Consider the following 12,907-nt stretch of genomic DNA (forward strand, 5'->3'; position numbering starts at 1 on the left):
GGGCTGTCGGAAGAAAGTGTCCTCAGGGGTGGAAGGGCCAGGCACGGTGGGTGGCACAGGAGTGAGGGGAGGCCACCAAGACCCCTGTTGCTGGGGGCAGCAGACGGCAGGTGACAGGGCCGGGTTTTTCCCAGGGAACCAAGGGGCCCCTTGGCCCTCCCTGGGAGGCAGTGAGCCACGGAAGAAGCAGGGCCCTCCCACCAGCTTCCCTTTGTGCAATTCTTCTTCCTGCTCCTCTCCACCCAGAAGCAGGCCCGGCAACCATGCGGAAATGCCACTAGCATGAGCCCAGCACCCACACAGCCAGACACGGGCTGGGGTTCCCCAGGCAGGCCAGGCCTCCCCTCCCTCGGGACCAGGGGAACCTACGGCCATGTATCCCACCCTCAGACCCTACAGCAAGGGCAGGACTGGGGAGTTTATGGCTTCATCCCTGCTCTGCCCCAAATGCATGTCTGACCAAACCCGAGGCCTAATGGAGCTTCTGCCAGCTTAGGAAGGCTTCTTTCTGCCTCTTTCTTTTGCAGGGAGGACCATCGATCTTCTCGCCCACCTAAGGCATTCGGCCTGGCGGGAGGGCATCAGAGTTTCTGCCCAATGCTGAGTGGGAACCGAAGGGACAAGAAGCCAAGCGTCTGGGAGTCAAGCCATGGTGGGATGTGAGACACCCCAGGCAGAGAACCAAACGTGAACCCATGGGCCCATCCCAGTCAGCCCAGCTCAGCCTGGCAAGGAGGCAGCCAGGTCCTGGAGGACAGGGGCTCTGGAGCCAGCTTCCAGAAATGGTCATCGAGCCCCCACTATGTGCCAGGCACTGGGACACCGAGGGGACAAAGCCACCACACACTTCCTGTGCTCACAGAGCTTGGCAGGGGAGGCAGGCACAAATAAACAACCAACAACAAATAATTACAAATTGGGTTAAGTGCTATGAAGACAGGAAAGTGTAATTAGCCTATGCTCACCTCTTCCTGGCCCCCGAGGCCTGCCCTCATTATAGAATACCCACAACTCTGCCTGACCTCTCCAGCACACTGATGGGCCGAGAACCTCGCTTCACCCAGCAGAGCGAGGGAGTTGACAACAGTTTGAGGAACATTCGTTGAACAAAATGGAAGGGGAAAAAAAACTTTTAATTAAAAAAACAGCAATTGTCCACGTAGCTTATACAACTGAATTTGAGAGCCACTGAGGCCCAGAGAGGCCAAACAGGTGGCCCCAAACCACACAGCTGGCGAGTGACAGAACCCATACCAGAAACCAGGTCTCCCGTGCCCAGGTTCAGTGCTCCGCCACCACCATGCGGCCCTGCTAGCGTCCCCTGAACCCCTTCCCAGCCTGAAGGAATCTGCAGCCTCCTGGCCCATTCAGATGCCTACTGGCAGGGCAGCACCGTCCAGTAGAATCATACTTGAGGATGGAAATGTTCCACACCTGCGCTCTCCAACACGGACTCATGGCACCGCTCAGCAGGTTTGGGGGAAATGGGGCCAGTGTGGTGGGGGTGGAACTTGGCAGAGGCCGTGGGAAGAAGGAGGGTAGGAAGGAGAAGAGACACGAAGAAGAAGGGCAGTGGGAGCAAAGGATCTTGTTTGATGTCCCAAGGAATCTTCTAGACTTTATCCCGTCATCCACAGGGAGCCACTGAAAGACTTCACGCAAAGTAATGAGATGCCCTGAATGCAGCCTCCCTGGGCCCCCAAGGCAGTCACTGCTCCTCTGAGCTTCGCGGCACCTCTGGAACTCCAGTAATAGTGGCTGTTGTCATTACCACCATCCCCCACGCCATCCCTCATGCCACAGCTCTTGCTGCTGTCTCAGCCTGAAACAGCCTCCCCCCCCTTCCTGGACAGCTCTTCCCCTCCCTCCAAGTCTTTGCTCCCTGCCCCCTCTGGGAGGGTATCCCAGACACCCTCACACAGGTCAGGGCCTCTCTCAGGTCTCTGTAGCCTGCCTGGCATGTGAAGGAGGCGTAAACAGGCATTGTTTTAATTTCTCCATCCTTGCTGTTTAGGTCCCCTTTCTTGGCCCTTGCCCCTCCCAAATCTACTCGCAGCTCCCCAACCCCCAGCTCTGGAGCTCTCAGAAATCCTTTGCGCAGAGCCTAGGTCATCCCATTCCCGAGACCTGCCACAGGGCAGGGCCTCCCTCTTGCAGCCTCAGGACAGGCCCGCTCAAAGGGACAGTCCAGAGAAAGGAGGTCAGAGATTCTAGCCTCATCAGGCAAGAGGGCCCTGACTCAGTGCACATAGATGTGGATGTGCCTTTGGGAGAAAGGAAGAGACACCAACAGGAACCTGAGCAGGCTCATCTGGGAAGTCTTCCTGGAGGAGTGACCTCACCTTCCCACCAGGCCATGGAGTGAAACGAAGATTCTTCCCTGCACAGAGAGTCCCTGCCTGTCTCCCCGAGAGCCACATCCCGCCCCAGAGCCCCAGCTGGGCTAAGATGTGTTCACTGGAACATTCATCCAGCAACTATGCATTGCTATTCTGAGTTATTCCAGGCCTGCTGGCTCCAAGGGCCAGGCCTCGGGCCAAACGGGGAGCAGAGCATAGAGCAGAAACTGAAACTGTGACACATGATGCCATCCCCATAAGGCCACCTAGCCAGCCTGTGTGGGCCAACTCAGACACCCGTCCTCCCCAGGACTGAGAGGAGGCAAAGGAGCCCTGCGCCTGGACTCTGAGTGGGCAGGACACTCTGAGCACAATGGGTGGGCAGGGAAGCAAGAGAGAAGAGGTGGATGACAAAGAGGGAGACAGACCTGAGGTTGGGAGGGAGTGCCACGGAGAGATGGAAGGAAGGAAGAAGCAGAGAAAATGAGAAAACCCCCCTTTGCTTCTTTGAGGACCCATTTCAGGGGCCTGTGGGACAGCCCGGCCTGAGCCATCCCCATGCCCTATCTCCAGCCAGCCCTTGACTCCTGGAGGAGCAGAATGACATCTGTCACCAGTTCCAGGAGACCAGGGGCAAAGGAGGGAGGCTCAAGGTAGAGGGAGGGGGACTGAGATTTCTGTCCCTGGACCATGTAAGCACCAACCGGGACAGGCCTCCGGAATCCCAGAGGGGCCTAGGACATCCAGATGCTGTCTCCAGCTGGGGTCACCCAAGCTCACGCCCCACCTAAAACCCAAAGCAGGTTTGTGAGTACATCTAGGAGGGGTGTGGAGACTGTCCAGGTACCTGAACATCCCCACAGAGACTGAAAATTCTGCCCACCTTCCATTTCACCTCTCCCAACCCCCCCCCCCCGCCCCCGCCATGCCAGGCTTCCTGATCCCTGGGAGGCTTAAAAACCCTAGGTAGCTGGGCTCCTAACCAAGGCCAGGTGACAGTCACATCGGGTCCTCAGTGAGGCTGGAGAGGCAGGGGCCTGTACAGTTGCCCCCCTGCCCCCAAGGATGTCAGTGTGGGGCTAGAGGCTGGTGTGGGTGGAGCTCAGAGAGGGAAGGGGGAGAGGCGGGGGATGCAGAGGGCCAGGAGCTGTGTTCAGAGCTTTTTCGCTGCCCTTCCTGTTTGGCAGCCGGGGCTGTGACAGCCAAAGACACCTCCAGGACTGCACCCAAGAGAGACTGCGGGGCCAGAGCGAAGACAGCAGGACCCACGTCCCACCTCCAGCCAGAGCCCCAGGCCAGCATGCCCTCCATGCCTCCAAGAGGCCCGGCCACCCCAAGGAAGGCCGTGCAGTGCTCGGGGGCCCCAGAGACGGCCCTGGCATGCCGGCCATGAAGCCGGGGACTCGGCCATTAACTGTGACTTGTTACAACTCAGATGCTGACAGACGTCAGCACAAGTCAGCAAGAAACGGCAGACTTCAGTTACTCAGAGGCGCTTTTGAGAATTGGGGCATCCAGCTCAAAGAAAATGAGGAGGTGGAGCCAAGCCCCAGACAGTGAGAAGACAGTTCCTCTTGTGTCCCCACTGCCCTTTCCGGGGTCTCCAGGCTTAGAGGCTAAGATAAGAGGGAGGGCTCATAACTCCAACGGTCTGCGTTCAAATCTATCCCTGATAAACGATCTGACCTTAGAAAGGCATTTAACTCCCTCTGAGCCTCAGTTTCCTCCTCTGCAAATTGAGGCTGATGAGAACTAACTTGTCCACCTCGAGTGTCATAAGGACTAAGGGAACTAATCCAGATAAAGCATCGGGGACATACGTGACATGTCAGCCATTGCCTGCCTCCCCTGTCCCCACAGAGCACGCAGGGGCGGCCGGGGTGGGGGAGGGTAGGCCGCTGAGGTGAACCACATGCCATCCAGATACCAGGTCTGAGAGGCTGGGGTGGGCCAGGCAATGGGTGGTGGGTGGAGAATGGGGAAGCATGTGTCAGAAGGGGTGGACACAGACACCATCACAGTGACCCAGTCACTCAGAAGTACCTGAGGCTGGGGACTCAGGCTCAAGATACAGTCACGGCCTCGGGACAGCTTGCTGTGCCCTGGGGAGCCAGAAGTACCCACTAGGCTGGAAAGAGGGCTGGCCTGGGAGGCGGGAGGCCTGGACTGGGCCATGTGATTGGGGCAGTGGCTCCCCATCTCCAGCCTGTCTCTTCCTCCGGTCCCAGAGGGGCCGAGAGCTCTTCCACCCCTGACCACCTGAGTCTCTCCTTGCTGTGGCCCCACCACCCCAGAGTGGCATGCCAGGCCCAGGGAGGGCACACAGGGCCAGCTGGCCAGGGCAAGAGTATCCAGGGACATCAGGCCAGGGAGGAAGGAAGAGCAGGCCCCAGAGAGCGAGTGACTGCGGAAGTGAGAGAGAGGGGCCTCCGGAACCAAGGGAAGGTGGGATGGAGGGGGCACTGTGGGCTCACTGAACCTTCTGCCGCCCCACCTGAGGCTCTGTGGGAACCACCTGGCATCTTTTCTATAGATCCTTCATTTCTTAAGATGAAACAGGGGAAAGAGAAGGGAGGACAGAGGAAAGGAGGGAAGGGGGTGGATGGGGGTCAAGGGCCCTTTCCCATAGCCCTTGAGGAAGAGCTGCACGCAAGCCCTGTCCTTCCCCCACAGGCAGGCCCCGGGTCTTAGCCACCATTTACCGAGGGCTTCGTGCCCTGCCCTCCACTAAGTTCTGTGCATACACTGACTCCCATGGCCGGGGGGCTGGTGGGGAGCATTTCCATCCTTGACACAGAAGTCAGCTAACCTGCCTGAGGTCACACCAGCAGCGAGCAGCCGGGCTGAGTCTGGAGCCCAAGTCTCCCCTGTCCAAAGCCAAGGGCTCTTGGTCTTGGCCATCTATTTCCTCTCCAGCCTCTGAGACAGTGGGATGTGCTAGTAGGTGTTCAATAAACCCGAGGTCAAAGGAAGGAAGGAGGGAGAGAAAGGGGGAAAGACAGGAAGAGATAAGCCAGGGAGACTCTTAGGCAGCTAGAAGATAAATAAAAAGGTGTTGTTTCCTAGTGCCAGATGGCATGCCGCCCAGGACGGCTGCCCTGCACTCTGGGAGCACACGGCCTGCGCTTGCCTCATCTTTTCCAGAAGTATGTGAGCCCAGATACGTCAGCCTTCAGGTATGCAGTGAGGTCTGCGGTGAGAGGTGCTCTCGCGCGCGCCTCTCTCTCCCTCCTCCTGGGGTCTGCTCTTGCTCTGCCACCACCGCACCCCCACGCAGCCCGCCAGCCAGCCCAGCCTCGCCCCCCCCTTCCCCGGAGCCAGACCCAGCTCGATATGGGGGCCTGTGAACAGCCCCCTCAAGCAGGCAAGTCTCAGGCCCAGGGAGGAGATGTGTGCGTGGTGCCGGGGGAGGGGCAGGAGCATCGCATCATCTAACAGGTTGGTCGGGCTGAGAGGCGTCCCGCCCTCCTGGAGCTAATGAGCACTGTAGGACAGGTGTTTGCTCCTCAGTCCCCAGCCTGCCCTGCCTGCGACCAGAGCCAGCTGCCTGCCACCCCACCAAGGCTCACTCACACCCCCGTGCCTTCCCGCGTCCCGGGCCCGGGGGCCGCGATGGCCTGCCGCTCCTGCGTCGTTGGCTTCAGCAGCCTTAGCAGCTGTGAGGTGACCCCTGCGGGCGGCCCCCGGCCTGGGACCTCGGGATGGGGCAGCTGCGGGACCCCCGGGCCAGGCTTCAGCTCCCGCAGCTTCACAGGCTGCGAGGCAGCTGGTACCATCCCCCAGGTAACCGTGAACCCCAGCCTGCTGGTGCCCCTGGACCTCAAAGTGGACCCAGCCATCCAGCAGCAGAAGACCCAGGAGAAGGAGGAGATGAAGGTCCTCAATGATAAATTTGCCTCCCTGATTGGCAAGGTGAGCTGAAGTAGGGGGGGGGTGGCGCCTGAAGTAGGACGCCTGCTGCCAGAAGGGTTTGATAACTGAAAGCTAGGGACCTTCAGAGCTGGGCAGGCGGCTGAGCTCTGTACTTCTGGAGCATCATGCCCCACCCCTGCCGCCAGCCAATGAGGAGCCGGCAGGCTAGCTCTGACCGGAGAGCTGGCGAGGGAAGTCCCTGAGCCATCCTGGCACTGGGGGAGAAAGAGGCGCCGGGATGGCTCTGAGGGATGTCTGGGTAATAATGGGCTTCATGGCTTGGGGTCACTGTCCCCCTAGGTGGACACTAGGGAGGAGCTCCAAGTGTGGCCAGGAGGATACGCTCTCATAGGAATGGCTGATGGAGATATGGTTTGCCGTCCGACTCCAAGGCAGGTGGATGGAGGAGATGAGCTCCCAAGGGTCCGCCCTCCTTTCCAGGCCTTGGCCCTGCTCAGCTTCCAGAGGTCAGAAGTGCCAGCAGGGCCAAAGGGGCACCTGGGTCCTCCAGAAGGAGGCTTTGGATTAGGGATGCCGCAGTAGCATGTCAGGAGATAGGAATGTAGAGAATCGGTGTTGCGAGTCAGAAGCAGACAGGCAGCCAGGCCTCCCCAGCACCCTCATGAGAGAGGGAGTGAGTCCCCAGCACCCAGACTTCCTAGACCCCACTGCCGTGGCCGGCATGCTGGTGTGAGGCACTCCCGTCCACCTCCGCCCCAGGGCATTGGCTTCAAGAGCCCTGAGAAAGTCCTGCCCACCTCCCGAGCCCACTCCTCATTCACCTCCTCCAAGAGACCTCTGCAGATCGGCCCTCCCAGGTCTGCCCCCCTGCCCTGCCCAGAAACAAGGATCATAATAGTAACGGCTGTATTAACTGCTAACTATATGCCGGGCACCATACTGGATGCTTTACATATTTACCTCAGTTTCCCTCAACAACCTTATGAAAGAAGTCCTAGTATGCCCATTTAACAGATGAGGAAAACTCAACTTCTCCCTCCTACTCAGTACACCAGAGCCCCATCCTTCTGCCCTCACCCCAGTCCTTGTCCGCACTTGTCCCCCTGCCTTGGTGTTCCCCTGAATGTTGCTAGGGTCCCCCGTAAGTGGGGTGTCCGTGGAGAAGGGCAGAGGGAAGAAGGTAACACGTATGGAGCATCTGCTTGTGCCCAGCTCTCTGCAGGAACTTTGCCAATGTGTGTCATTGGCTTACACGGCCACACTCCCCAGTGGCTATTTCTCCTACTGTAGAGATGAGGAGACAGCATCCCAGAGGTTAAGTGCCTTGCCCAAGGTCACACTACCACCAGGCATACAGTCTGGACTTGAACTCAGGTCTATGGGTTTGTTTTCCCCTCCCCCCAACTCATGTGCCCAGACCAGCGTTCCTGCACCCGCACCCAGGGTGTGACCAGGATCGGGGCATGAGGAGGGGAAATGACAGCTGGAGAAGGACAACCATCCACTGAGGTGGCGCATTCCCTCCCCCGGCCCCAGCCCTGGCCCCGGCCGGCTGTGCAGCGCCCTGCACCTCTGGGCTGTGTGCCCTAGGAAAACAGCCTGCTGCCCTGGGAGGCAGGTCCCCGCAGAGCCACCTCCTCTCGAAACCGCTTTAATCCCTTAAAAGGAATACTTCATGAGCTACGTAATTTGACTCGGGATGGGTGGCTTTTCTCTCTGAACACCAGGGCTGATATCACCCTGTGCCTTGGCCTTGGGGACAGGAAAGATATGTAGGCACAGGGAGGGGGCTCAAGGGGCTGGGGTCTGGTGCCTGGGGGCCAGGGCGACACGCTCTGAGGTCTTTAGCGGAACTGGAGCCTCCCAACCCTAGAGCCTTGGCCTTGAGACAGATGCTCTTCAGGGTAGGACGACGGAGCCATGGGTGCCCACCTCTTGCGGACCCTGATCGCTGGGGCCAAAAAGCCCCAGCTGATCCACCAACCCTACAGAGAAGGTCGTTAGCTCAGTCTGTTAACTTATGTCCTCCCTGTCTCCTTGTAAAGGCCTCAAGGGCCCGAGGGAAAAACCCCATTCCTGGATTTGAATCCGGGTTCCACCTCTGACCAGCTGTTTAATCTCAGGCAAATTATTTGACCTCTCTGCTTCTCAGTATGCATCCATGTAATGGGTTGGTCAGGATCAAATGGGATAATTTTTGAAAAGCTTTTAAAAAGCACTTACCATGTGCCAGGTGGGTTCTGTTTGTTAAATAAAAAATATCGTAAACGGGCCCAGCCCGGGGAGCTCTTGAACCTAGTTGGCCCCTTGCAGGCAGGAGCCTGAGAAGAGCCTGAGAAGAGGGTGGGGGAACTTCATGGGTAGCAGTGGCACACGGGGCCAGAAAGAACTGTATGGGCCCAGGGGTGAGAAGCCATAACCAGTGCAGGCCTGGGGGGCTCTAGGCAAAGAGAAGAAACAGACTGGGGCCCTTCAACTCCTTGTCCCCTCTAAGCCCTCTGAGGCACCAAGAGAAATCAGAGCACACTGAGGAGGAGAAGGAGGAAGTGGAGGAGGAGGAGGAGGGTGGGGGGTTGACCCCCAGGAGTCGGGTCCCTGGAGCTGTGTTGGTTCTTCCCTCTGCAGGCTGTGTTTCCCTGAGCAAGCCACTTACCCTCTCTGAGCTTCAGATTCCGCCTCCCTGCTCTGCTCCTGCTCTGTAAACGGCCCCGAGCTCATGCCAGAGGCAAGGCGGGTAGGGGCACAGCCCTGAGAGGATGGGGAGAGAGTAGCAGCAGTAGGAGGGGAGGTTGAGGCAGGCCGGGAGAAGGCTGCGGTGCCATCCCGCAGAGGCACATGCAGACCACAGATGGGATGGAGATGGGACAAGAGACAGGACTGCCAGCAGCCCACCTGAGGAGGCTGTGAAAAGGGGACCTAAGGGGGGCGGTGAAAGGCCCGGGGACAGGGGATGGGCACAATGTCTTCCCGTGGGCCTGTGCGGCCTCTGGAAGTCACCGGAACCACCATGCAGTGGGCGCCTGCTGGCAGGAGGGTTTGATAACCCACAACCACCCCCCATGCCCCGGGGGTCACTGCCGGGGACTGTGGGCCAGGGGTCTGAGGCCTCCCTCCCCAGGGAGCCCCCAGCCAGGAGCTCCAGCCACCTGGGGCTGCTCCTTCCCAATACAGGAAGCACATCTCTCCCCACCCTGGGCTGGGCCTGCTTTTCAGCCGGGCGGTGGGGCTGGGTCACAGTGAGTTCTGTGTTTCTGGGGCTTCAGTTTCCTCCCCTGTAAAATGGGCGGCAGGTAGACCAGGGGTTTGCTCTCTGAGGCCCCTCCTAGAGGGCTGCCGATGATCTCAGGGCAGGGGGTCAGCCAGAAGCGGGAGGAAGGGGGCTAGGAGGTGAGTGATCAGCAGCCTTGACCGGTTAGAGCAGTTAACTGCTTACTGGGCCCTCCCTGGTCCTTTGTTCCGGAGAGGGAGGAGCCTTGTGCTGGGAAGGTCCTGGATGGGGTTGAGTTTCCATCCCCACCCACTGAGACAACAATAAACTACCCCCCCCCTACACACACACACATGGCAGCAGGGGAAAGGGCTGCCCCATGTCTCACAACCAAAAGTGCTCTCTGGCTGGACCTGCTAGCCAAAAGCACACCATCTCCCAGCGGCTGGTACTGAAGCATAGGAAACTGAGGTGAGACTAAGGGAAGGACTTCCTGGTGTAAAGGGTGTTTTGTTGCTTATGGGTGGAGGAGGGAGCCTCACATCTCCCCTCTCACCTCACCCTCAATGTAAACACAGGGCCCTGGCTTGTCAAATGGAAGGAAGGTGGAGTGAGCAAGGATCTCCCCCACCAGAGATCCCTCTCACACACACCGGTAGGACAGAAACCCTCTTGACTGCCATCCCTACGGAACCTGTTTGGCTGTGACAACAGCAGGACTGCAGGCTTAGGTTGGCTGTGAGCTGAACGTCCCAGCACAAATGGGAGCTAAGCAGGGCGATGACAAGCCCACAAGGCCATGGACCAGGGTTCCTGGTGGCATTGTCTACTGCAAACGTCAAAGGGGACTTCTCAAGGATGGTAGGGCGTCACAGGAAAACCCAAGAATGTGGGCAGTACAGGAAGAAAGAGGAGGGACCCCAGATTCAAAAGAAACAGGGAGTCCATTAAGGTCCAGAGTGGGCAGCAGCCATCAGATGGGCCTGCCCGAGAAGCTTGGCCACCAAGTCCATTGACCACCCTGGGCCCTCACCGCACCCTCTGTAAATGAAGAGTACAAACCAGGTACAAACCCGAAAGGCTCCTGGCTATGATTCTGGCTCTTTCAGCCGTGATTGCGGGAGCTAGTGCCATCAGCGGGCAGGGGGCAGCCAGTGGCCTGGGGAACATCCCGGGGCGGGTTGTCACAGCACCCTTGTGACCACAGCCTGCCCAGGAGCCAGGCCCCAGCCGTCTCTCCCAGCTGCCCCTGACGTGGACACCAAGTGGTAGGGATCCCAAGAAGAGAGCAGGTGGCTCCCCAACTGGCGGGGAGGGTGGGAGGTCCGGACAAGTGAGGAGCAGATAAACTGAGGACCTCCTAAGGAAGGGAGGGGGGGCCTTCTTCTGAGCTGCGATTCTTTTTCTTTTCCTTTTCTTTTTTTTTTAAGTTTATTTATTTCCATAATCTCTACACTCAATGTAGGACTCAAACCCACCCACAACCCCAAGGTCAAGAGTCGCACGTTTCTGCCCCACCCTCCCCCAGTGAGCCAGCAGGGTGCCCCTGAGCTCTGATTCTTGGAGGCTTCCTGCAGGAGGGGAGCTGGGAGCGCAAACGGGGAGGGACGGGGCTGGTAGAAAGGACAGTCAGAGGAAGGCTGGAGCCTGGAGAGAACAGGCAGCCTGGGCAGAGGCAGGGGGCCCCCCAGGCTGCCCTGGGCTGGACTGGGTGGAGGGCAGGAGAGGATTCAAGAGGGATCCTGACAGCGTGCAGTGGTTGGGCTCGGAGCCGTGGGAGGCCCTGCAGCAGCGTGAGGAGGAGAGAGGGAAGGAGGCAGTTTGAGAGAAGCAGCTGTGCCCAGAGCCCTTCCAGTCGTCACCCTCAAGGCAACACCAGCCCCAACTAGAGGCAGACGCCAATCCAGGAAGGGCAGGTGGGTCCCGGGGCCCGCGGTGACTCCAGCCGCAGACGGGAGCCCCATGTTGTGGGGGTTAAAAGAGTCTAAACCCCCACTGCCCTGGATTCCACACCTGGCTCGGCCACTTGCTAATTTTGTGACCGTGGGCCAGTTATTTGGCCTCTCTGTAAAGTGCGGCGGACGACTACACCTAGCCCATCAGGACGTGGGGATCTAATGAGGCAAAGATGTCCAGCATCTAGAACAAGGCCTGGCTCACAGTAGGGAACACATAAACACTTGCTAGTATAACTGTTCCAGAGCATATCCCCAGCTTCCTCTCCCAGACAGCCCTGAGAGGCGGCCAGGGCAGGCCGTGTCAGCCCCAACTTCTAGCTGGGTAAACTGAGGCTTGGAGAAGCTACAAGTCCAGGGTGGTTGGGAGCATTAACAATGAGGTCCTCGCCAGGCCCTGCACTGCTGAGCTTCCACGGCAAGATGAGACTAGGCTTGTCAGGTTGGGGGGGGCAGGGAGGGGACGGCAGCCAGGCCTCTGACACCCTGTGTTCCCTGGGATCTCCCACCCAAGCCCCAGGCGGTCATGGAGGGCCTGTCACCTCATGGGCCCACTCAGTCCCTTCCCTCCTCTCTCGGGCCCGCTCCTCCCCGAGGAAACCTTGGCTAATTGGCTCCACCCCTTTCTGATTCCCTCCTTATCTTGCCATCTTCTGTGTGAACCATCCGCAATTGGAGATGTGATCCGGCTGCGCCCAGTGAGGCCCCGGGGGGTGAGCGCAGAGCAGATGAGCCGCCACTGCCCGGGGAGGCCCCCATGCGGGCCCGCTGACTGTCCAGGAGCCTCCGCGCCCGACCTGTCCGCGCCGGGCCCTCTCACTGCCACTCCCCTGCTCTCCCAGGTGCAGGCCCTGGAGCAGCGCAACCAGCTGCTGGAGACCCGCTGGCGCTTCCTGCAAGGCCAGGACTCCGGCACCTTCGACCTCGGGCACCTCTATGAGGAGTACCAGGGCCGGCTGCAGGCGGAGCTGCTCAAAGTGAGCCAGGAGCGAGGACAGCTGGAGGCCAACCTGCTGCAGGTGCTCCAGAAGGTCGAGGAGTTTCGAATCAGGTAGGGTGAGCCCCAGTGAGGTTGTGGGCCGGGGCCGAGGGTGGGAAACGACCTGCACCCGGATGCAAGGCCCCGGGCACCCAAGCCAGAAAACGAGAAAACATCCTTAAGGAACATCTCTTGACTACAGACGTGCTTACTGGGGACCTACTATGTAGGTGCCAGCCAGTATTCTAAATATGGGGAGGAGATGGCCGTGAACCCACAGCAACCCTCCCAAATAGTGCCCCTGGCAACCAAGTCAGTCTTGTGCTGACGGACAGCTAAGCCCTATGCTTGCCGGCCCTGGGCACCATTGCAGTCCCGATGCCCTGTCCCCTCCTCCCGTGCCCATAAACACACTTGCTCTCGCCCACGCATCCCACTGGCAATGGGAAATTGTCACCAGCTAGAACAACAGATGTTTGGAAATTTGATCTTGAGTGGGCTGGAAAGGGAAGGCAGGGGGCAGAAGGGGGGGCGGTCTGTTGGAATAAAGAAG

At 59.1% G+C, this 12,907-nt stretch overlaps 1 protein-coding gene across 8 annotated transcripts in view; it reads left to right on the plus strand.

Annotated features, from left to right (window-relative positions):
* The first annotated feature begins 272 nt into the window (after nt 1-272).
* The window catches only part of KRT80 (keratin 80), a 28,152-nt gene continuing 15,517 nt past the window's right edge, over nt 273-12,907 (plus strand). For 4 of the 8 annotated variants that reach the window (XR_012375070.1, XM_025882630.2, XM_025882627.2 and 1 more), the window contains exons 1-2: nt 5,850-6,251; nt 12,218-12,426. Coding sequence is in view for 7 of the 8 variants with exons in the window: in XM_025882630.2 (XP_025738415.2) it covers nt 5,952-6,251; nt 12,218-12,426 (509 nt within the window). In the remaining variant the exon portion in view is untranslated. Of the gene's footprint in view, nt 1,474-3,526; nt 3,896-5,405; nt 6,252-12,217; nt 12,427-12,907 lie in introns of those variants that run through there. The other 4 variants (XM_025882633.2, XM_073881954.1, XM_025882632.2 and 1 more) reach the window with 4 other exon arrangements.

Source organism: Callorhinus ursinus, unplaced genomic scaffold (genome assembly GCF_003265705.2).
Source record: "Callorhinus ursinus isolate GAN/ISIS: 27379988/994484 unplaced genomic scaffold, GSC_fseal_2.0 scaffold44, whole genome shotgun sequence".
NCBI lineage: Eukaryota > Metazoa > Chordata > Mammalia > Carnivora > Otariidae > Callorhinus > Callorhinus ursinus.